At 44.0% G+C, this 22,109-nt stretch overlaps 2 protein-coding genes across 3 annotated transcripts; one reads left to right on the forward strand and one right to left on the reverse strand.

The window, feature by feature from the left end:
- The first annotated feature begins 3,577 nt into the window (after window positions 1-3,577).
- LOC129330307 (toll-like receptor 2) lies at window positions 3,578-9,335 on the forward strand. 2 transcript variants are annotated; one of them, XM_054980431.1, is made up of 2 exons: window positions 3,578-3,843; window positions 6,674-9,335. In XM_054980431.1, exon 2 carries the CDS (start codon window positions 6,675-6,677, stop codon window positions 9,228-9,230), a length of 2,556 nt encoding a protein of 851 aa, XP_054836406.1. In that variant the 5' UTR covers window positions 3,578-3,843; window position 6,674; the 3' UTR covers window positions 9,231-9,335. The 2 variants fall into 2 exon arrangements, with proteins under 2 accessions (XP_054836406.1, XP_054836345.1); XM_054980370.1 differs by having other exon boundaries at window positions 3,578-3,776.
- A 5,950-nt stretch (window positions 9,336-15,285) lies between these two features.
- On the reverse strand, window positions 15,286-16,929 carry GPR75 (G protein-coupled receptor 75). The gene has a single exon (XM_054996434.1). It carries the CDS (start codon window positions 16,927-16,929, stop codon window positions 15,286-15,288), a length of 1,644 nt encoding a protein of 547 aa, XP_054852409.1.
- Between the last annotated feature and the right edge of the window lie 5,180 nt (window positions 16,930-22,109).

The raw sequence follows: 22,109 nt of genomic DNA on the forward strand, positions 1-22,109 counted from the left end.
ATGGTGGAGGAACGACTCCTCACCTCCCACGCACTTCTACAGCATTATGTAGATCTGCCAAAAAAAACCCATGCAGGCGGGGAATTGATAGCCAGCATGGTGTAGAGCCAAAATACATGAGACGAATTATGCGAGTTTCTGCAAGTGATCAGGACTACGTTTGCGCCAACATGCTAGTTTTTCCTCTAGTTGGGCACATGTCCTGTAACTTCATTCCCTGCATGTGTCTTGTAACTGTAGTCTTTGCATGTAGCTGTGTTTGCAAGTGTCCATGGTTATAATCAGCGAGTTGCTGTTGCGGAGTGCTGGTTTTGGGTGGCTTCCACTTCCCTCTCCCCTCTTTTTGCCCTTACCCCCAAACTGTTTTGCTTTTGATCTGGCATGCTTTAAATTCTCCTGTTTACTAGTTGATGCTACCACCTCCCTACTCCTCCTTCCTGCACCCTTCTTCCCCCTTAACTTCCTCCTCCTCCTCTCCATGCAGCGTCTGCAGTCAGGATAAAGAAGAGGTGGGAAGAAAGACCATGGCAACATGATTAAGCATCTGAGCAAAAGTTCGGAAACATGCCTGATACATGAACCTGAAAAGGAATGGGGGGCAGGTATTCATTCTCCGGCTCGGCAATACAGAGCAAATTCAGTAAAATTCGGCCCTTGTTTCCAATGGGAAATGCAATTTGGGGCTTTCTAGGGCTCTCGGGAGCATTTTAGGACTGAATTTTATGAAATTTGCTGGGGGCCTACTCCTAACTATCCTCTAACAACCACCCAAGTTTCATGAGGATTGGACTTCGTGGGGCCATTTTATGCCCCCCCCAAGGAAGGTGCCCCCAGTCACCTCCAATCTCTATTACTCCCTATGGGGAAAACTAGAGGAGCTATCTAGGGGGGTGGGTGGCATTTTGCAAGCAAAATCCACAGAATTTGTAGGGGGCCTACTCCTAACTGTTCTGTAAAGACCCGCCAAGTTTCAGGGAGATTGGACCCTGGAGAAGCCATGATCCATGTATTTCTGCAGTGGGAGTCAGTTTTTCCCCACAATAGAAACAAATGGGGTGGCTGGGGCACCTTCTTTGGGGAGCTATAAAATGGCTCCCCATGGGCCAATCTTCATGAAACATGGGGGCTCTTTAGAGGACAGTCAGGAGTATGTCCCATGAAAATTTTGTAGGTTTTTTTTTTTTTTTTTTACAAAATGTCACCCCATCCCCCTAGATAGCCCCCATAGCTTTCCTCATAGGGAATAATGGAGATTGAAAATGGCTGGGGGCAAACAGGCAGGAAACAGTGATTCTTGCTGACAGCAAGAAGCATTGCTGCTGCGGCTCCAAGGTTTACCGAATTTTACTGCGCTGTGCAATGTAGTGCAGCGCTCCCCTCCCCCCCGGGTGCCTAGCACCCCTCTGACAGCCTTGAAGGCCTACAAGGAAAGCCCCCTGATCCATTGATGGATTGGTCTTACGCATAGATGGAAAGAAGTGAATAGTCTTTCCTGGGAACAAGGGAGTGCTTGGAAAGGGGGGATTCCCCACCCCCCTTTGCATAGATGCTCCCTTTTCCTGGCAGGCCAAGCTGCAAGATCTCAGCAGAGATCTGGAATCGCCGCTTTTTAGGGGGGGCCCTCCCAGCCACCAGGAAACCTGGTGGGGGGGGGGTTTCCCTGACATGTTCAATGGAGTAAACGATTCTCTCTCACAGAAAAGTTACAGAGGAAGGTTTGAACATGTGCAAAGAGAAGGTGCATTATGAAATACCATCCCTTGTCTGAGAGGAACACAGAAGAAACTTGTGCCAGCCCAAATGCAGGATCGAGTGCAGTGTGACTGTGGTGTGCTAGTGAACAGGAAAGCCACAGGGAAACACGTGTAAGTGCGTTCACGTGCTGTATGCGTGTAATTCATCTCATGTAGTTTGTTTTGTAGTGGCTTGTGTTGGGTTGGATTCTGGGAGACCCAGCTTCAAGTACCCACTCTGCTATAAAAGTTTTCTGGGTGACCTTGGCCCAGTCTCAAACACACACACATGCTCAGCCTAACCTATCTCATAGGGTTATTGTGAGGATAAAAACGAGGAGGGGAAAACAATCTACTTTGGGGTCCCTACTGTAGAGAAAATTGGGCTACAAATGCAGTAAATAAGACATTTCTTCCCCCTTTATCCCCCTCTCCTCCACCACTTCCCTGGCTCTTGAGGACAATCGTTGCAGCTACTTGAACCGGGAAGTACCCAGCTCCAGTGAAAGTGTTTTGGTCACTATCAGATATGGCTAGGCATGTCCAGCCATGTGGTATCATGACAAATGTAGGGCTTCTGACTTTGGACTACCCAACGTTTCTTCACAAACTGTAGGCGTATAATCCTGGGCTACCTTCCTGTCCTCTGGCTTTCTTTTGTCATGTTTCTAGATCAGTCCAGTTATCTTACAGCCAATGAGCGAATGAAACATCTGAAATAGTTAACGTCTTTTAATGGTGATTTATTAAGGTAGAAATCAAGTTTTTCCTGTACCATCAATTGACCAGCTTTTCAAAAACCTACAAACTTCCTTCTCCCTACAGATGATTGCTCAACAGATCCCATTTGATGGCTGAAACTGCTCATAGCTTCCTTGTGGGTGAGGTAGCTACGTTGCAGGAAATTACATCAGTCACACTGACTCACTTAGAAGGGATGATACAGCAAAACTAGTTGCTTGAATACTCCAATTCAGATGATCTCTGGTTTCAGAACATAACAATAAAAGGAACAATAGAGCTGCCGTCAATATATTTTTCACTGGTTAAAATTGTACACAGGAAGAAACAAATTCCACTTTGCTTGGGCACTTACATTTGGAAGCCTGCAGTAGCATTTTCAATAAGATGGGAGGAACAAGTGAGCAAGCACACAAGCACAGCAACAAAGCCAAGTTTGGGCCCATGATGAATGAACGTAGTTTGTGGTGCCTGAATGTAATCGTAGTTCCCATCCATGAAATCTACTTTGCCAATCAACTGTAATATACCTGCAGCATCTCAAAAACCTTCATTTTAGATGGCCGAATGCTGTGAGCAGAATAAATTACTCTTATTAAATCAAAGAATAAAATAAATACTTAAGGCACTATGTGAGGGTTAAGTATGGTTTTTAGATGTTTTCCCACGGTCCTGAAATAGGGCAATGAGAGTATGGCAAAGATCGACATGAAACCACTTTGTTCCTCATCTATGGCTATTTTGGGCACTGTGACGAAAAAAGGATATGGAGGAAGCTGCTGGGGGTTTCTGTGCAGCAAGATAATGATTGTGGCATAGCAGGCCTCTCCAGTATGGGTAGATGACATGAGGAACAACACAGGGGCCCTTAGATTTCCCTTAAAATGCCGGTGCAGGGCTTGGGGGTACAGGAGACATACGTAAGGAAGTACAGGCAGAGAGAAGTGAAAACCTTCCCATGCAAGTTCACATTTCCTTATTATGACTGCCAGTTGTGTCATGTTAAGTCTCCTCCCATAAGGCGTCTCACTTGTTTAAACAAACTCTACCGGGATGTTCCTGCAACTCCAAGCCTAGAGCTCACATCCCTGTCTGTTCTGCAAACTCAAGATTTCCCCATCCTGACTTGAAAGAACACTGGACACCTCTGTTACTGTGAACCAGTTTGGGGAGTTCCCAGTGCCCAAGACAGAGAGCATGAAGTAACTCATTGGGCAGGAAAGCAGCATTCAAACAAGACAGATCTCTCCAGCTGGAGCTATAGCAGCAGCAACGAGCAGCAGCTTTCTAGATAGTCAAAAGGCAAGTGTGCTACATAAAAAGGGAAGGGAGAGGACCAGGTTGAGAGGAAATGAATAGTGACATATGGGTGAGTAGACAACCGTTGGAAGATAGTATTTCATGCTACCCTTTTTCCCCAGCAGTTTTAAGTTCATATTTTTCTGTTTGCTAACCCTGCTATATGTCCACTACAATTTTCAATGGGTTTAAGAGCCGCACCACCTCCAAAAGAACCCTAAGAATTGTAGTGCTGTGAGGGGGTTGGGGGTCCCTGATGAACAAGTCTCAGTACCTCACTAGACTACATCTCTCAGGTTTCTTCAGAATGGGGGTGGGATCTGTGACATTTAAACTGGCATAAAACCAGTGAGTTTACAGCACAGGTATGACTTTCACGTAATGGGGAAACTACTGGTTGAGGATTCCTTATTATTTGTTACTCTTTCCTATTATTTTTCTTATTGTTTCTGTTATTAAACAGAAAATGTTAAGGAGATTTTGTTACAGTAGCCCAGCATAAGAAGGCCTGTATGGACACTCTATGTGCAAGTTAAGACACAAACCAGTTTCCATAGTCTGCAAATGGATGAGAGTTTTTGTACAAGTCATGTTCTGTGACATGCTGTGAGGTTGCTCCTTAGCTTGTTCCTCTCATTTTCCTTTGTCTTACCCTTTCTACTTTTTACATACAGATGTTTCACAAATGTGTCTTTACTGTTGGAGGAGGTGCTGCTGTAGAACCTCATGTGGTTATTTTAAGTGGGTAGCCATGCTGGTCTGCAGCAAAACAGCAAGCTTTGAGTCCAGTAGCGCCTTAAAGACAACAAGATTTTTAAGGTATAAGCTTTCAAGAGTCAGAGCTCCCTGATATCTGAAGAAGGGAGCTCTGACTCTCAAAAGCTTATACCCTGAAAATCTTGTTGGTCTTTAAGGTATTACTGGATCTTGCTGTTCATGTAGTTATTGATTTAGTATCAAAGAAACCCATTTACATCTGCCACAGCACCACAAAACATTGCAAAGGATTCTTAGATGTGGAACAATCATATGTCTGATAGGATCATCGGTTAGCAAGCTCTTTAGAAAGGGAAAAGTGAGCAATACCAGTGTTGTCCTGGCAAGAGACATATTTCCTAACAGCTGCCAGAATCCAGAGGAGTAAGCCGTGTTAGTCTGTAGTAGCAAAATAGAAAAGAGTCCAGTAGCACCTTTAAGACTAACCAACTTTACTGTAGCATAAGCTTTCAAGAATCACAGTTCTCTTCTTCAGATGCACGGAGGGTAAGAAGAAATTGGTCAGATATATAGGTGGAGAGGGGAGGAGGAGTAGATGCAATCAGTGGCTTCTGATAATCAGTTTGCTTCTGATAATGAGATAACCATTCATAGTCCCTATTCAATCCAAGCCTGAGTCAAATTTACATATGAATTCCAATTCAGCAGCTTCCCATTAGATTCTGTTTTTGAAAGGTTTCTGTTGAACTACAGTGACCTTTAAGTCCTTGATGGAGTGCCCTGGTAGATTGAAGTGTTGTCTCACTGGTTTCTGGATGTTGCCATTTTTAATGTCAGATTTGTGTCCATTTATTCTTTTGCGCAGAGGTTGGCTGGTTTGTCCAATGTACAGAGCAGATGGACATCGTTGGCACGAGGGCATATATCACGTCGGAGGATGAGCAGCTGTAAGAGCCAGAGATAGTGTAGTTGACGCCATTGGGTCCCGTAATTGTATTTCCTGGGTAGATATGAGGGCAGAGCTGGCATCTGGGTCTGTTGCAGGGTCTGGTACTTGTGTTGGTGACTCCGCTAGCCAGTTCATGGGTGTAGGTGAGAAGTCGTTTAAGGTTGGGGGGCTGTCTGTAGGCAAGGAGAGGTCTTCCACCCAGGGTTTGTGAAAGTGAGATCATTTTCCAGGATGGGTTGTAGGTCACTGATGATACATTGGATGGGTTTGAGCTGGGAACTGTATGTGACAATGAGTGGTGTTCTGTTGTTAGTTCCTTTAGCTTTGTCCTGGAGCAGGCTGTTTCTGGGTACTAGTCTGGCCCTGTCGATTTGTTTCCTCACTTCATTAGGTTGGTACTATAGCTGCCAGAATGTGGCTACAGCTTCTAAGCAGACCCACTATTCTATGCAGCTATCCAGTCTTTTCAGAATTGTGCTGACAATCGCCACATAGGCTTGTTTGTGTATCTGATGCTTTTTTGTAGTGTGAGGAGGGCTTTTTGTGGCAGCCTGTATCAAGAGATGGTTAGCTTTCTGTAATTAAACATATGTACACATTAGTAGACCAAAGAAAATATCATGGGTAGGATCCAATGATGCTTTCTGCCAAGTGAGGAGTCTTCCTCCTTCCTCAAACATTCATCTCTGTAACATTTGAGTGCCAAACTACAACTATTCACACTCTGGTAGTGCTTTGAAATCAATGTGTTCCCAGTTATTTCTGTGGCAGATTCTAGTCTTCATAAAGTTTCTATAGAACAGGGTGGGTTTCTCTTGTAAGATGGAACCCATTCAAACTTAATTTTTAAAAAGTTAAAATAAGATGATGGCAAAATGAGAGTAAAGCAACAGTCAAGTGAAAGCCAAGCTGTCTCTCTGATTATACAGATATATTGGGAAACAAGGTAATACTGATAAATCTACTTAGATTTCTGACATTATTCCAGCTTTGAAAAACTGTGAAAAGCTTGTTGTCTCTTTAAGAGTATACTAACCAGAAAGCTACAGGGTTAGATTCAAGCAGTTTTTCTGTTGGTGAAAAAGGGTGGAAATGGTCCTTGACCACCCAAAAGGCAATGCTTGGGATGATGGCACCTGCCTGAATAAAAGCCATGTTGGATAGGGGCTGAGCAAGACAGAATGAAAACGATAGCTGGATCCAACCCAAACTGTTTTTTTCTTCTCTCCTCCAGAATGGAAATCTGCACCAGAGTTTTATATTTCTACCTCGTTATTCTGTTCTGTAATGGAGAAGATGAATTTCAACATCCAGGTGATGAGATCTATGTGCCTACCACAACCTCAAACTGCTCATCATTACTTGAGTCTCATACTCCAAAAAGAGTCCTTGATTTTTTTCACGTCATTAAACAACTAACCAGTAGCAAGGGGGCTGCTCGTAGTAATCCAGAAGTTGTAAATTCATCACATCATCAGAACTTTCAAGACGAGCCAACAGCTGTTTTATTTAATAGTCGACCACAGGAAATATCAGGTCAAAACTCACCTCTGAAACTGTCACAAAAGGTTGCAACAGTTGATTCTCCACAAACTGAACAATCCTTGCAGAACACAACAGGGCTTCCAGTGCTAGCAGAGAAGCAGCAAGGAAACAAGTGGCTTTTAAATGTCAATCCAATGTTGAAGCACCGTGTTCTGGATCACAAAAGACAAGCTAGAAGGGAAACTGAATTTCTGCCTTCTGCACTAAGGGGCGATAATGGCTGCGGGATCCTGGTGAAGGGAGTGCTTAATCTATCACACAGAGAACTATCTGGCAGCAACCTGAAAGAGAAAATGGATTCTTGCAATGCTACAATGGACAAAATTAGAGAGCTTAATGCCAGTCACAACCATCTGAACATTGATCTCACAGCCCTAATTTCACTCCTCCTTGAAATGAAGAACATGCACTCTGTTGATGTGAGTTACAACAAAATAACTAACAGTGCTACTCACAGAAGTGAGATGTGTAATTTGGAGCCCAGCAAGCTTTTGTTTTTAAACCTTAGCCACAACCCACTCAACACTTTGGACAAGCTGTGTCTCCCTTCAACTCTCAAAAGTATTGATTTGTCTTTCACACGTATTAACAAAATACCAAAGGAGTTTGGGAGGGGAAATTTTCACTTAGAAGAGATATACATTCAAGGAAACCATTTTATATACAAACCTCAAGCACATGGCCCGGGCTTTTTTCTTCAACACTTAAGAACAAAACAGGCAGTGTACCATCCAGAAGTTGTTTCTCGTATTGATGTCCCACAGACTCCCATTCAAAGTCTCCCCCAGCAGGTAAAGCGTCTACAAATGTCAAATTGTTCTATTGTAGAGCTTCCAAAATGGTTTGCAAACAAAATGGAGAAACTTCTTTTTCTAGACATTAGTAATAACCCTATGCTTTCATTCCCCCAGTTGCCAGCTTCCTTGCAGCACCTCGATTTAAGCAACAGTAACATCGAAAGTTTAATTGATATCAGCCATTTCTCCAATTTAACAGTGTTACACATTCAAAACAATAAAATGAGAGGTCGTTTCCCATCTGAGCATCTTCCACTCTCACTGAAAGAACTTGATGTTAGTAAAAATAACCTACACGTGTTCCCACTCCAGGAAGCACAGCAAAAAATAGAATCCCTAAATGTTTCTAGAAATCTAGTAACAGAGCTGTATCTGAGCATTTCTTTCTCCTCCCTCACCCACCTAGATATGAGCCACAATATAATTACAGAGCTGTTGGATCACACAGGAAAATTTCTGCCTGCACTGAAATATTTTAATTTGTCTGGAAACAAAATTTCTGTTCTGCAACCAGGGTCTCTTCCTCAATCATTGCTTGAATTGGACATAAGCAACAACGCTATTACCATACTCATGAAAGAGACATTTAAGCATTTAAAAAATCTGCAAGTTTTGACTATCCAGGGAAAACATTTTTTTTGCAACTGTGACTTGTACTGGTTTGTAAACACATATCTGTCTAGCTCACAAGTGCAGATAAATGGCAAAGAAGACATGTTGTGCAGCTACCCTCCTGGTAAATGGGGTCTTTTGGTTGAACACAGTAACCTAACACTATTCAATTGTTCTCTTGGCTTTCAAATGGGAATTACAGCCTGTGTGGCCATCTTGGTTATATCCACCATCATGACACTTTGCTGGCACTTTGATGGACCCTGGTATATAAAGATGGGTTGGTATTGGTGCGTGGCTAAGAAGAAACAATACGAAAAGAGACCACAACACAAACCATATGATGCATTCATTTCATACAGTGAAGATGATGCACCGTGGATTAAAGGAACTCTGCTGGAAAAGCTGGAAACAAGTGGGTTTAAGGTATGTTACCATGAGAGAGACTTCAAGCCAGGGCATCCAGTTCTTGGGAACATTTTCTATTGCATTGAGAACAGCCACAAAGTTCTTTTTGTGCTGTCACCTAGTTTTGTCAACAGTTGCTGGTGCCAGTATGAGCTGTACTTTGCTGAACATCGGGTCCTTAATGAAAATCAAGATTCTCTCATTATGGTTGTACTGGAAGAGCTCCCACCCAACAGCATTCCACAGAAATTCAGCAAGCTTAGAAAGTTATTGAAAAGGAAAACCTACTTAAAATGGAGCCCAGAGGAACACAAACAAAAGCTCTTCTGGCACCAGTTGACTGCTGTGCTGAAAACTGTCAATGAGGCAATGGTTTTGACATCAGAAAATGAGCTGCACTTGGAAAATGGAGACAGATATGGAATTTAAGTTCCATGAAAGATGAACATGAACTTTTACAATCAATATGAACTTTTGCTGAAAGTCTCAGCCCAGATGATAATAGTGTTGAAGCATTAATTTATTGAAATAGTAGCAAATAAACAGAAAATTACTGTAAGTTACAAGACTCTCTTTTAAATAGACTCTAGAAGCCAATCTCCCCCACACATACACACCACAATAGCACTTCACAAAGCACCACATCATATCACAGGGAGCCCCATCCCCTTCAATAGGATGCCTGTTACCTGAGACCTTAAGTCCTGTGCCACTGTAAAGGGTCAGTACAAACATTACTTTTCCACCCAGGTCTCCCTGTAAGTTGTCTGTCTATGTACATTGGAAATGGAAAGGGAAAACAAGTGGAGATAATTTTTTTGCAAATATGTGCATCATACATATACATTCAGGTGGGAGGGGGGGCGTTGGTTGAGGATCCCTACCAAGCATACTTTCAATGGTAAACCTAGCTTTGTGTAATGTATGAAATAGTCTCATGATTACTGTTATAGCATATGATTTCTTCTTGCTTCTGACTTGTTTTTCAGTTCCTATAGGCCTGTAGCTACATGGCTTAAGAAACCAGGTAGGGTTGCCATCTCTGGGTTGGAAAATTCCTGGAGATTTGGGGGTGGAGCCTTGAGAGGGCAGGGTTTGGGGAGGGGAGGGACCTCAGTGGGGTATAATATCATACAGTCCCTCTTCCAAAGCAGCCATTTCCTCCAGGGAAATGGATCTCTGTTACCTGGAGATCAGCTACAATTCTGAGAGATCTCCAGCCACCACCTGGAGGTTGGCAACCCTAAAACAAGGCCATCTGATTTAATGGTTAAGAAAGAAAACTATCTGAAGAAAGTTGTTAGGCGGGGGATACTTTCCCTTACATAAGGAATGTGTGCATGTGGAACCATGAGTAAGGGCCCTTCACTCCACCCACTGCTATCAGGTGCCATTGTGCTGCAACTTGAATAACAGGCAAGCTGCCACTTGGGCAAAAGCACTGTTGACTCTATGGAGTATTCAGACTGACATATTTGACTGCAGTTGCTCAGGTGACCAGCATTCCACCAGAGCACCTTTTTTTCAATGTTTCCAAGGGAAAAACTGTATTACAAAATTGAGGGGCAACAGTTTTTCTCCATAATTTGAAAATTTCCAGAACTTTTACATCTCTGTTAAGGACTAAAATTCTCACAAATAGCAGATAGGGGGGTAATCCAGTAACTTGACTGTACCACTTCACCTACAGGCTCTCATGGAACTTCCCTCCATGAACAAAACTTACAGTGCAATCCTAAACAAAGGTACATCCTTCTAAGTCAATTGAAATCAATGGGTTCTGACAGGTGTAATGATGTTTAGGGTTGTACTATTATACTAAGTTCAAACAGCAAGGAATTTTTGCCTTCTCCCTCACATGCCAATTTTCTATGTGAATGAGTCTTTCTTAGAGTGTAGAGGGGAGTGTTCTATGAGTTCCATCTACAATCTGGTAATACAGTCCAGACATAAATCAATCACTGTAAGAACAAAATCTAATATTTATTAATAGCTGAAGGAAAAATCAGATTTTCTTCCCATGCAAAAACTTGGAAACCATTGACAGGGTTATGCCATTTCATACTGCTATGGAGCTTGCTAGTTTAATTCAACTCCATATATTTTTCCAAAAAATCCTTATAAGGTTAAAACCATTTTCTGTTTGTAAAAAAAACATTTCACCAATTATATATTGTGAAAGAGACAGCTACTTAGTCACAGGGCTAATGTCCAAGGATCTGTAATGACTCCTGTCAAATATTAATTCCAATAAATTGCCATTGCTTGCACTTCTTCAAAGCAAAATCAAATAAAAGTAGTAGTTTAAAAAATTAAATGGTTTAAACCATAACGTTAACATGATATGGTTGTGCCGGTGGAAAGAACTGTCAAATCACAGCCAACCTAGGGCAACCTCATAGGGTTTTCAAGGCAAAAGATGTTCAGAGGTGGTTTGCCATTGCTTGCCTCTGTGTAGCAACCCTGACTGGGTGCTGACAAATAATAAGAGATTTTACCATCTGGGGATCATATAAGATCTCATTGGTACTTGCACATTGCATTGCATTTCCCCTCCCTGTTCACATTACTCTTACAGATCTCAAAAGATTTCACTGAAGCAATTTTTTTGAAAAATGTAAGGGGAGAACAGGTGTTTGATATACCACAGAACTACTGAAACCTTCATTATAGGGCAATATAATACATAGGAAGTATCACAACTTAAGAGGGAAAGCTTCAGAAATATTTTTATATCCCCTTTTAATCCCAAAAGCATCAGAGAACTTTAAAAAAAAAACAGAAGTACCAATTAAAAAGTCCAGCAGCACTGTTCCTCATGTATTATTTCAGTAATTAGAAAATTTAAAAATGCAGAAAGCATTGGCAAAAATTGATTTTCAATACTTGGTTACTACAGACAGTCGTTTATATGATTCATAATTCTGAAAGAATTATTACAACCTCATGGGTTGTAAACTGGATTCTTGAAATCTTAACTCTCAGAATTTTTTTAAAAGAAGGAGCTTTTTAAATCCGTGGGGTGTGCAAAAAGATTGAAAATTATGACCTGTATCCAGCCACTTCATTCCAGAGTTAAAAACAACTAACAATGTTCTTTAGAGGGCAGCAATTTCTATCAAGTCCCCTACGGAAATTTTGTTTCAGATGGTCAATGGACCCTTAGAAACAACCGAGTGGGAGTCTACAGTGGAAGGAAGGAATCATCATAAACTGCTGCCCTAAGAAAGCAAAAGAGCTATTTGGAATGTGATTGGAAGGTGTGTACCTTTAAAATGTGTGTACATACTTCTCCACTTGCTAAACCAAGAGTTAAAGCAAAATCCCTGCATGATGTATTTGTTGCTGTGCTCTACCAGTTCAAATGTTAGGTTGGGGGTTAGAAAACTTAAATACTCTCCTATATAAAATATTTCCTGGATATATAAAAATAGCATGTCTAGGGAAACCCACCTACACCCCACCTACAACGTGCTAGTTTGGTACAGGTCCGTTAATGGATACACAATGTGGGAATGGAGCTAACTTAATTTAGCCCATGGAGAATAGAAGGGAAAGAAATGAAAGGAGGTTGACAAGAATCAAAATCAAAGATATGATAAGATGCCATTGAGCACTAGATTAATGAGAAGTGTGTCTGAGTTGTTAAAATTCAGACTGCTGGGGAAGGGGGTGAGCTCATGTGACTGAAGGCCTCTCCATGCCAAAACAAAAAAAACTCAAAATCCTGCACACAGAAAAATAGCATCAGTGGAAAAGCCCTGACAGCCTAGCTTTCTATATGGAGGGGGAAAATGTTTAGATGGAGGAACATTCAATCATGGCAGTTCTCAGCTGCAGAATATAAGCCAAGGCACACAGGTTTGCAATCTCTGTAGGAACTATGCTTACATCAAAATAATATGGGCGACAGGCAAAGCCACTATTAAACTCCTATTCTCCCTATCTCACCATACACATAAACGAATTAGCATTTATATAGCTCTTTTTCTAAATATTGTAAGCACTTCACATAGATTACCTCAGCAACAGTTCCTGTCTGTTTAAAGGTGGGGAAAGAACCAGCTTTTGTCAAAGGCTCTAATCATCTGTATGGACTAAAATAACTGAATGCATACTGTTTCTCCTCAGAGCTTCGCTGTAGATCACAAGAGCTGGGCCTTTCAAGGATATTCTATGCTACTTCCCTAAATGATTGGTGTTCACTTTAGAAAAAAGGACACTTTTATTTACAAAGATATAAGGAAAATTATATAAGTAGTTTTTCTATCCAAATGTTCATTTATATAAAGGCAAAATTGAAATAATCTAAATAAATAAATGAACTCTCACCTTCAGTAACAAGCTGGATGACTAAAGTAATTTTTTTTTACATTTATTAAAACACATTAAATAGCTCAATTTATATACATAAGATTACCAGCGTATTTGAGGTTTTGGCACTTCACAATGACATACAATGATTCCCTCCACTGCAGCATGTATTTGTAGACCCATCACCACTTCAGATGCATCCAAATTACCATATTTGGGTAAAGAAGGAACTAACTGCAGGGATATCTTCGACCTTAAGACTTAAGTGTTAAACTCATAAATCAGAAAGTCACTGGGTCAAATCTTATTTCTAAAAGGAATTCTCTAAGTGGTTTTAGTAAGCCATTTTTCCTAGCCTCAGAACTCTGAAATATGGAAAGATCATACTGGCTAACCTTAAAAGGTTGCTGTAAGGATTTCAAGAAAATAATGGAGTGAATCCTGAAGGAACTTGCCTCTGAAGGAAGGGGGGGGTGATTTTTGCTGATTCCTCCACCTCACCACAGACCTCCAACTATCCCATCATGCTGTTCCTTAGGGTCCTCCTGTCCCTCAGGGGCAGCATTTTGGGTTGCGGGAGGAGGGGGATAGGCAAAGAAGTTTTCAGCAAGATATAAGCCAATGTATGTGAAATGCTTTGAACATCCTCAAGAGCCCTGTATTTGCTAAAAATAATTATTAAAATGTCTTAGTCATTTTTTCTTAATTATAAGCCTGGAGGGTAGCAGCTTTCACCTTTATTGTGTGATGCAGCACTTTGCTTAAGCTCATCAGAATTTTTTTTCACTGAAAGATCTCCTTAAGAGCAAGTTCATCTTATTTGATGTAACTTCCTTCTCTGTTACATCAACTGGAATATGAGAACAAATACGTTGCAAGGTGTTTGGATAAGTATAAAAGAGGCATGTAATTAACCACTTGTTTGGCTGCCTGTGTTGAGTGAAAAATCACACCCAACTAGTAGAGTCTTTCAAATTAGGAAATATTTGTCTTTCAGGCTGTTAATATGGTTTGGTTTTAAAAAAATAGATATTGTCAGGGTTTCTAATGAAAAAAGGAGGAGTTAATAGCTAACTAAATAGCAGAAGATCCTGTCTGAGCACAAAATATTGGATTAGATTAGCTTCAGTTCCTTAATATCCATATATTCCAAGTCTACAGTTCTCTGAAATCATCATACTTTTCCCCCTACAGCAGTAATACTGCATTTTGTTTTTAAAAGTTTCTATAAATTTGCTTTCAATTCAGGCTCCATTTGGAATCCTTTCAAAATAAAGTAAAATAACCTTTTAAACAAACAGTGGTCCTGGCAGTACTTCTAGTTTGTTTCTTTGCCACCACATATGTTTTACTGTCAACACAATTAAACACCCATCTCCAGCCCATTTTTTAAAAAATGTTATGCATTGAACTGATAATATATACAATTCAGAGTAGCAATCTTTAAAAGGCAGGCTTCTTTGTTAATGCCAAAACTGTGCACTAGGGTTGTCAACTTCGTACTGGGAAATTCCTAGAGATTTGGGAATCGAGTCTGGGGTAGGTAGGGGGTTGGGGAGAGAAAATACCTCAGTGGGGTATATAGAGTCCACCCTCCAAAGCACCCAGGGGAAACTGATCTTTTCCATCTGGAGATCAGTTGTGATTCCAGGAAATTTCCAGGCCCCACTTGGGAGGTTGGCAAGCCTATTGTGCACTTTCAAGACAATACCACAGAAAACAGCGAACTAATACCCAGATCAGTTCTAAAACCACTGAGTACTTATGAATAATCTGGTGTTTTGTAGTTGGCAACCATTTTTGACAAAAAGCAGATTTAAATATTGTATGCTGGCATTCAGAAATATTTTTGTAATATAATAAACTTGGAGATCAGTAACACGAAACCACTAAAAAAGAAGAAACAGATACCCAATGAAGTGGTAGAACAAAGGTGGCCAACATATGCCAAAGGTACAAGTGAAATGCCTGGCAGGAACAGGAAAGCTTGGAAGCCTTGCTATGGTATACTGTTAGACCTGCATTCCAACCTGCCTCCCTCATGTTGGATGCCGCCTGCTTAATAGACTAGGGACAAAAACACCCCAAAGCAGGATGGGGATGTATTGCAGTGCATGCTAGAATGGCACTATACCATATTTTTGGACTTGACTTGTGGTCTGCCCACCAGCTACACAGAGGGGACTGGTATCTGCTTAGCAGAAGTACTGTCAAAATCCTGCACTAGGTCATTAGTGGTGTGGTAGTGCATGGCAATATATGATTTGGCAAAACCAAATTGAGAATTTGCCAGCTGCAGGCTATTTGGAGTGCTCACTTCCTGAGAAGGGCAGCTATTATAGATGCTATAATAAGGTTCAATGCGGGTGTTCATGGGAGTGGAGCTACTCTGTCCTCCATAATGGGGATGGCCCCCGGAAGCCTTAGGACTTAACACACTTTCCTTGGAATGACTAGGGCCACAAGCCTGGTCCACAAACTTTTTCTGGGGCTTTGGAGACAACATGTATGCTGAGTTGGTCTCATGATGGGATGACTTGTTTCTGTTTGCCTCGAGGCTCCCTTTGCCGACAACTCGAAGCCTAGTTTTCTGCTTGCAGCAAAAAAATATCAGTGCTAAGAACTGGAGGCACCAAAGTACCCTCCTCCTCAACCCAGCACTGTTACGGGAATATATAAAAGGGTTTAATCCAGATTTGAAAAAAATAAGGGTAAATCCACACAGTTCAAACTGGTAAAGGATAAAGCCACTGTTCCTGGACATGACATCTTGCACCAAGGAGATACCCAAAGGGAGGCAGCAAACTAAGACAGAAAGGACGATCACCACACAAGTTACTACAGCTTTGGAGTCCTTGGCTGTGGACAAGTTAACCGTGGACACCAGCTGGAATCTGCTGGCTGCTGGCGCAGACAGCTGGCTGAGGTTCTTCATGTACCCATGGGTTTGGACATGCTGCAGCTTATTATAGTTTTGGTTTCTATACAGAGCTGGCATAGTACACTGTACCCCATCAGCACACCCTGTTACAAGTGGTCCAATGAAAGCCTGAGGCCTAGAGGCATCCACTGTGATGATGGGAGGGCACTTCCTGACTTGAGCATTTCTCCTCAAGGTTTGGGCTATCATGATGTAGGAGACTGAAACCACCGTCACACAGCAAATGAAGTCAGTCACATACAAGTAAGGGATGATCTTCCCCTCTCCGCTGACTAGGCTGGAGATGGGAAGACAGAGGCGGGATTTATGGGTCCTCATGGTCGCCAGCGTGGCAAGAGTGAAGCTAGTGGCCCATAAGAGTAAAGTGAGCAAGAGGGTGCAAGGGAAAGAGGCAGTCCGGTTGGGCTGCTTCCCTAAGACCATGCGCAGTCGGTGTACGGCAATGACAGCCACTGTCTTGAGAGACATGATGATGAAACCGGAGCTGGTGAGGTGGAAGGTGAAGCAGAATGCATCGGGGATGCCAGCCGCAGAGTCTAAGAAAAGGGCAAAAGTGAACATGGGGGCAGTCACTCCACAGATGAAGAGGTCACAGAAAGACAGGTTGAGGATCATGAAATCAAAATTGGTCCTGAACTTCCGGAAGGCTGGGTCAAAGAAGGACAAGAAGACAATGAGGTTGCCATAGGAACCCAAGCAGAAGATGACAGCCAGGAGGAAAGTACATGTGACCAGGGTGGCTGTGTGAATAATCTCCTGGATATCTCCTTGGAAAGAGAAGGTGTCATTGCTGCTCCAGGAACGCAGTGGCAGCTGTGATGAGGAGTTGGGCTGGTCTGTCCATTTTGCCTCAGCCTGACCTGTCAGGTTCATCCTCGAGGAAATAATACTCAGCTATCCCAGCAGGAGGTCGGAACCAAGCACCTCACATTAGAAGTTTGCAGCAAGCGAGATCCATGGTGGGTGAAGCCTGTTAGAACAAGCACAAATCCCCCCACAACCCAAAAATAAAGTCAACAGATGACATGATCTAGCCAGAAAGGTTGCTCTTGATCTTTAATAACTATGTAGTGTTACAAAAAGAAAGCATGTCTGACAATTCTACTGCAGTTTTTAAAAGCACAGGAAATAGAGTGAAACGCCAGTACAAATAGATTAACTCTGAAACCTTACTTTTAAAAAAATTACTACAGAGACTGGATTTGCTGAAATAAAATTTGGAGAAGTTTTTCACCTGGATCCATTTTTTGACAGCCATGTTCTATCTTTTCCCTTTATCTAAAACAGTACGTAGTTAAAGTCCAAGTGCTCACATATTTAGCCTTTATAACTATCGGCACTGCACCAAATACTTTTTATGTCTAATTCTTTCAGTGGGAGAAGCGCAAGGAACCACCTATAGCTCAGCTCTCTTGCTTTGCATGCACCTTGTTGCCCCAAATAAAACTCCTACAATCTCCACCTACCACTTGGTCTAAAGCTGTTTCTACCTGTTATCCTCAAAAGAGATCAGCAATGTTTTGCAAAAAAAAAAATATTCTAGTGAATGAATATGATGGATAGTTTCAGGTGGGTAGCGGTGCTGGACTGCAGCAGAAAAGCAAGATTTGAGTCCAATAGCACTTTAAGGACCAATAAGATTTTCGGAGAGTCAAAGCTCTGGTATCTGACTAAGGGAGATTTGACTCTCAAAAGTGTATAGCCTGGAACTATGGTGGAGAAAATTCGGGTAGGGGAGGAGATCCCAGATTCATTACCCTGCTAGTCTGCCACACAATGTCTGACTCTACACCACTGACCTGGATGCAGGCAGGGGACCCACTTCTCCCCTGCTCCCCACCTTCCCAAGAAGCCCCCAGTGTCCAGCCATCATTCACACCCAGCAATGGGCAGCTCTATACTTCCCACTCCCGCCGTGCATCCCTTCATGCGCCCGGTACCATTAAAAGAGAAAAAGAGGTTGGGGCCTAGGGCATGAATCTGGCCACGGCAGCCCATCAGGGCGCAGGTGCGCCTTGGCCCAGAGCCCGAAGAGAGGCAGCGGCACCGCCAGTCGGGTCGAAGCTGCGCCCCAGGCGCACGCAGCGGAGGGGCGAGCGAGGGCTTCCCGGCCAGTCCCGAGGCGCCCCGGCCCGCTTCCTCCTCCCTCTCCTTCGAAAGCAGCCCCCTCCTTACCAAGCGCTGGCCACCGCAGCAGTAGCGTTTGGTCGGCCAGAGGAGGCAGCGAGGGCCGCTCGTGGCTTGCAGTCGCGGGCAGAGAGCATCCCCCGGCCGCGCTGCGGAGCGCTCCAGCGGCGGCCAGCGGCTGAGGCTGAAGTCATCGCCGACGTGCGGGAGCTGCTCGGCCTGGCTTGCTGCGCTGCCTCCCACCCGCGCTGGATGGCGGGGGGGGGGGGCGAAAGGGCGGGAGAGGGAACCGCAGCCCCCCCCCCCCCGCCGCGTGCGCACTCACGCCCTCGCAGGCCGGCTGGAGGCTCGCGGTCGTGAGGAGGCGCCGCAGCCGCGGCTCGCCTTCCTCCCAGGCGGTCTCGTCCCCTTGCAAGACGCGCAGGCAGAAGCCCTCCTCACGCTGCCCCACGTAGTACAGCCAGGCTGGGCCCGCTCTCTTCACAGGCGACTGGTGGGCTCCCAAAAGACGCTCTCCGACCCGCGGCGTGCAAGCGCAGAGTTGTAAACACGGAATTCTCCGGCGCGCAGACACGTGCTGCTGTCGCTAAACCGCTGGGCTCCCGACTACTGCAGGCAGGCGCGCACGTTGTCAGTCGCATGTGTGAATGAATGCCCTCCCAAAAGGCCTCTCATCATTAACAGCATTGTTCAGGTCTTGCAAACCGAAGGTTGTGGCTTTCTTTATTGAGTCAAGGCATCTCATTTTGGGTCTTCCTCTTTTCCTACTGCCTTCCACTTTTACTAGCATTATTGACTTTTCCAGTGAGTCTAGCCTTCTCATGATAGCCTCAGTTTCGTCCCTTTATTTTGTAGGGAGAATTCAGGCTCGATTGTTTTGTCTTTGCATACTGCTATGCAAGCTGCATAGCAATTGCATATTCACACGACTGCTGGCTCAGCAGCAGAACCAACCTAGGACAGCTTAAAACGCAACGAAGTGAGTATGCTTTGGCTTCCGTCGCATAGAAATATGATCTTCTCAGCCATTTACGCTGCTCAGCATGGTACAAACCAGATTGTCCTTAAAACTAGAACCAGACCTACAGTCCCCTGCTTTCGGGTACCTCTCCAGCTTTGGAGGGGGTCACTAGTTTTAAAAAATGATTTGAATGATGGTTTAGAGGACAGATCTTTCTCCAACAACTGCTGGCTGTATGGTTGCCGTCCTCCAGTTGGGGCCTGGAGATCTTGAATTACAGCTGATCTCCAGATGACACCGACCAGTTCCCCTGGAGAAAATGGACGCTTTGGAGGGTGAATTCCCTGGCATTATAACCCTCTGCGCTCCCTTTCCTCCCCAACCCCCATCCTCCAGGCTCCACCCCCAAATCTCCAGGAATTTCCCAACCTGGAGCTGGCATCCCTAGCTGGACATTATAGCTAAACAGACTCACCACTTGCAAAGGCAGTATGGCTGTTGGTGAGGGTGAGCTAAGGCCTTCATGCCCCACTTGGGAGTCTCCCAAGGCTATTTCTAGTAGCCCCAGTAATGGCAGGAAAACAGGAATTACCCAAGTACCCCTCTGTTATACCTGGATCAAGAGCATATATTCCAACTGTCCCCATTAATTTTCTGGTAGTTGACCCTGTTTATTTTTAAAAAAATATTTTATTCCAGTTATGTTTTCTTGAAAGCTTTTAAACATGCCTTTATAAAGAATGTCAGGGCATGTTCGTTTCCATTCCATCCATCCTTTTCCCACTAACTATTTATTTATTTATTTATAAATATGCCACCTCTCCAGGAACTTGCCTGAGGTGGCTTACAAAATAAAATTAACAAAAACAGTACATTAGAAGATATCAGTTAACACCTAACATTAAAAATCCTAGCCCAGCATAAAAACATAACCATAAAAACAGATAACTGGCAGCTTAAAATTACATCTTCCAGACTAAAATAATATTTTAAAAATCAATCCCTTAATTAAAAGTCTGAGTGAACACAATGTTTTGTCCTGGAAGAAAGCAACACAGGTGTCAGGTGAGCCTCAAGAGGAAGGGCATTCTGTAAAGTGAAGTGCCACTAAAAAAAACCCCTGCCTCTAGTTGCCACCTGCCCCACCTCTGAAGGTGGTGGCACAGAGAGCAGGGCTTGTGAGGAAGATTTTAACCAGCAGGCTGGACAAGATGGGAGGAAGCAAGCAGTTCTTCAAATGCCCTGCCCTCAAGCTACTGACAGCTTTAAAGAGCTTTGAATTGTATCCAGAAAAAATAGCCAGGGCAGATCTTTCAGCACTAGGGTGATACAATTCCTTTATTCTCCCCCTGACAATAGCCTGGCTGCTGCATTTTGGATAAGCTGAAGTTTCCAGACCATTTTCAAAGGCAGCCCCACATAAAATGCATTACAGTAACCTAACCTGGATGTAATCAGAGGGTGGACCATGTTTTTCAAGGAACAGCCATAGCTGGTGCATCAGTCACAGCCGATAAAAGACATTATGTGCCACAGAGGAAATCTGGGCATCCAGTTGGGCCCTATCCAAATGGTAAATGTTGAATATGTGTTTAGAGACTATGGCCTTTTCTGCACAACAGACATCGCAGGCTTTTTGTGATTTTGACCCGTCGGGGAGGCATTCGAATTTGGTCCCTCTCACTTCCGCACCAACAGTGTCATTTAAAGGTGGTGTTCGATTTTCAGTTCATCAGAACTCAAGAAAGCCAGTTTTGCATTGGCTTTTCCAGGCAAGTTGTTATGAGTTTCTGGGATGACCAACACTAGATGCAACACAGTATATTTAATTTAATTTAATTTATTATATTTATATTCCGCCCTCCCCGCTTTCACAGGCTCAGGGCGGATAACAAATACAAACACCATTAAAATTTATGGAGATCATGGATGCATTATGTGGAAGACCACCATGCCAATCCATTGTTATGCAGCAACCAGTATGTCAGGCTCCACACTAGGGTCAACAGAGCCTGGGAGGACTGGCCCTCCAGAATGGCCTATAATATACGCCCAACTTGGTGTAAGAAAGGCCTCAGAAATGGGGGGGAGGGGGGTTGACATCACCCTTGTTCCCTCTCTCCCTCCGTTATGGTGGCTCTGCAGACACCCTTTGCTCTCTCTGGCTTGTCTCTCTCTCTTCCCAACAGTCTTGTCCACTCCCAACTACTCACTGGCCCTCCCATTGCCAGCCTCCAGGTAGTGGCTGGAGATCTCCTGGAATTACAACTGGTCTCCAGGCCACAGAGATCAGTTCACCTGGAGAAAATGGCTACTTTGTGGGGTGGACTCTCTGGAATTATGCCATGTCAAGGTCCTTTCCTTCCCCAAAACCCACTTTCTCCAGGTTTCACCCCCTAGATCTCCAGGAATTTCCCAACTTGGAGCTGGCAACCCAACCCTTGGCTCTGCCCTGCTCCCCCCGGCCGCCCTGGAGTGGGGGCCGGGCTGGCATCCATCATTGTGGGTGCGTAGCTGCTGCATCTGCTGGGCTTGGGCCCTCTGGCCTGCCTCCAGTTGTTCTGAGGCTCCAACGCCTCCTGCCAGTGCTGCTGCCATGCCAGCACCATGGGTGCTGCCTCCAAATACCTGCATCAGCTGGGGCAGGCTGGGCTGTGCCTGCCAGCCCCTGGCTGGCACCAGCACACTTCGGGGTCTTCATGGTGGCTTCCCCAGCTTTCGAGCCATCCCTCGGCCCAGCCAGTGGCTTCTGCACCGCTCCTGGGCCTGGCTACAGCCAGAGCCATGGTCAGGCTCAGTGCTACCACATTGGCCTAGCTGCCAGCCTCCATGCCATTCTGCAGCTCAGCCTGTGCCAGGGTAGCTCTGTTGGCCTCCAGCTGCATCCTGGCTAGTGTCCTGGCCCATCCTCCAGCTTGGCTAGGGCCAGGGCTGCTCCGTCAGCCCTCATCTCAAACTCCAGTCA

Source organism: Eublepharis macularius, chromosome 1 (genome assembly GCF_028583425.1).
Source record: "Eublepharis macularius isolate TG4126 chromosome 1, MPM_Emac_v1.0, whole genome shotgun sequence".
NCBI lineage: Eukaryota > Metazoa > Chordata > Lepidosauria > Squamata > Eublepharidae > Eublepharis > Eublepharis macularius.

Bases quoted from the DNA above. Each gene is read 5' to 3' on its own strand.
- LOC129330307 (XM_054980431.1), top strand. From the start codon at position 6,675: ATGGAAATCTGCACCAGAGTTTTATATTTCTACCTCGTTATTCTGTTC.
- GPR75 (XM_054996434.1), bottom strand. From the start codon at position 16,929: ATGAACCTGACAGGTCAGGCTGAGGCAAAATGGACAGACCAGCCCAAC.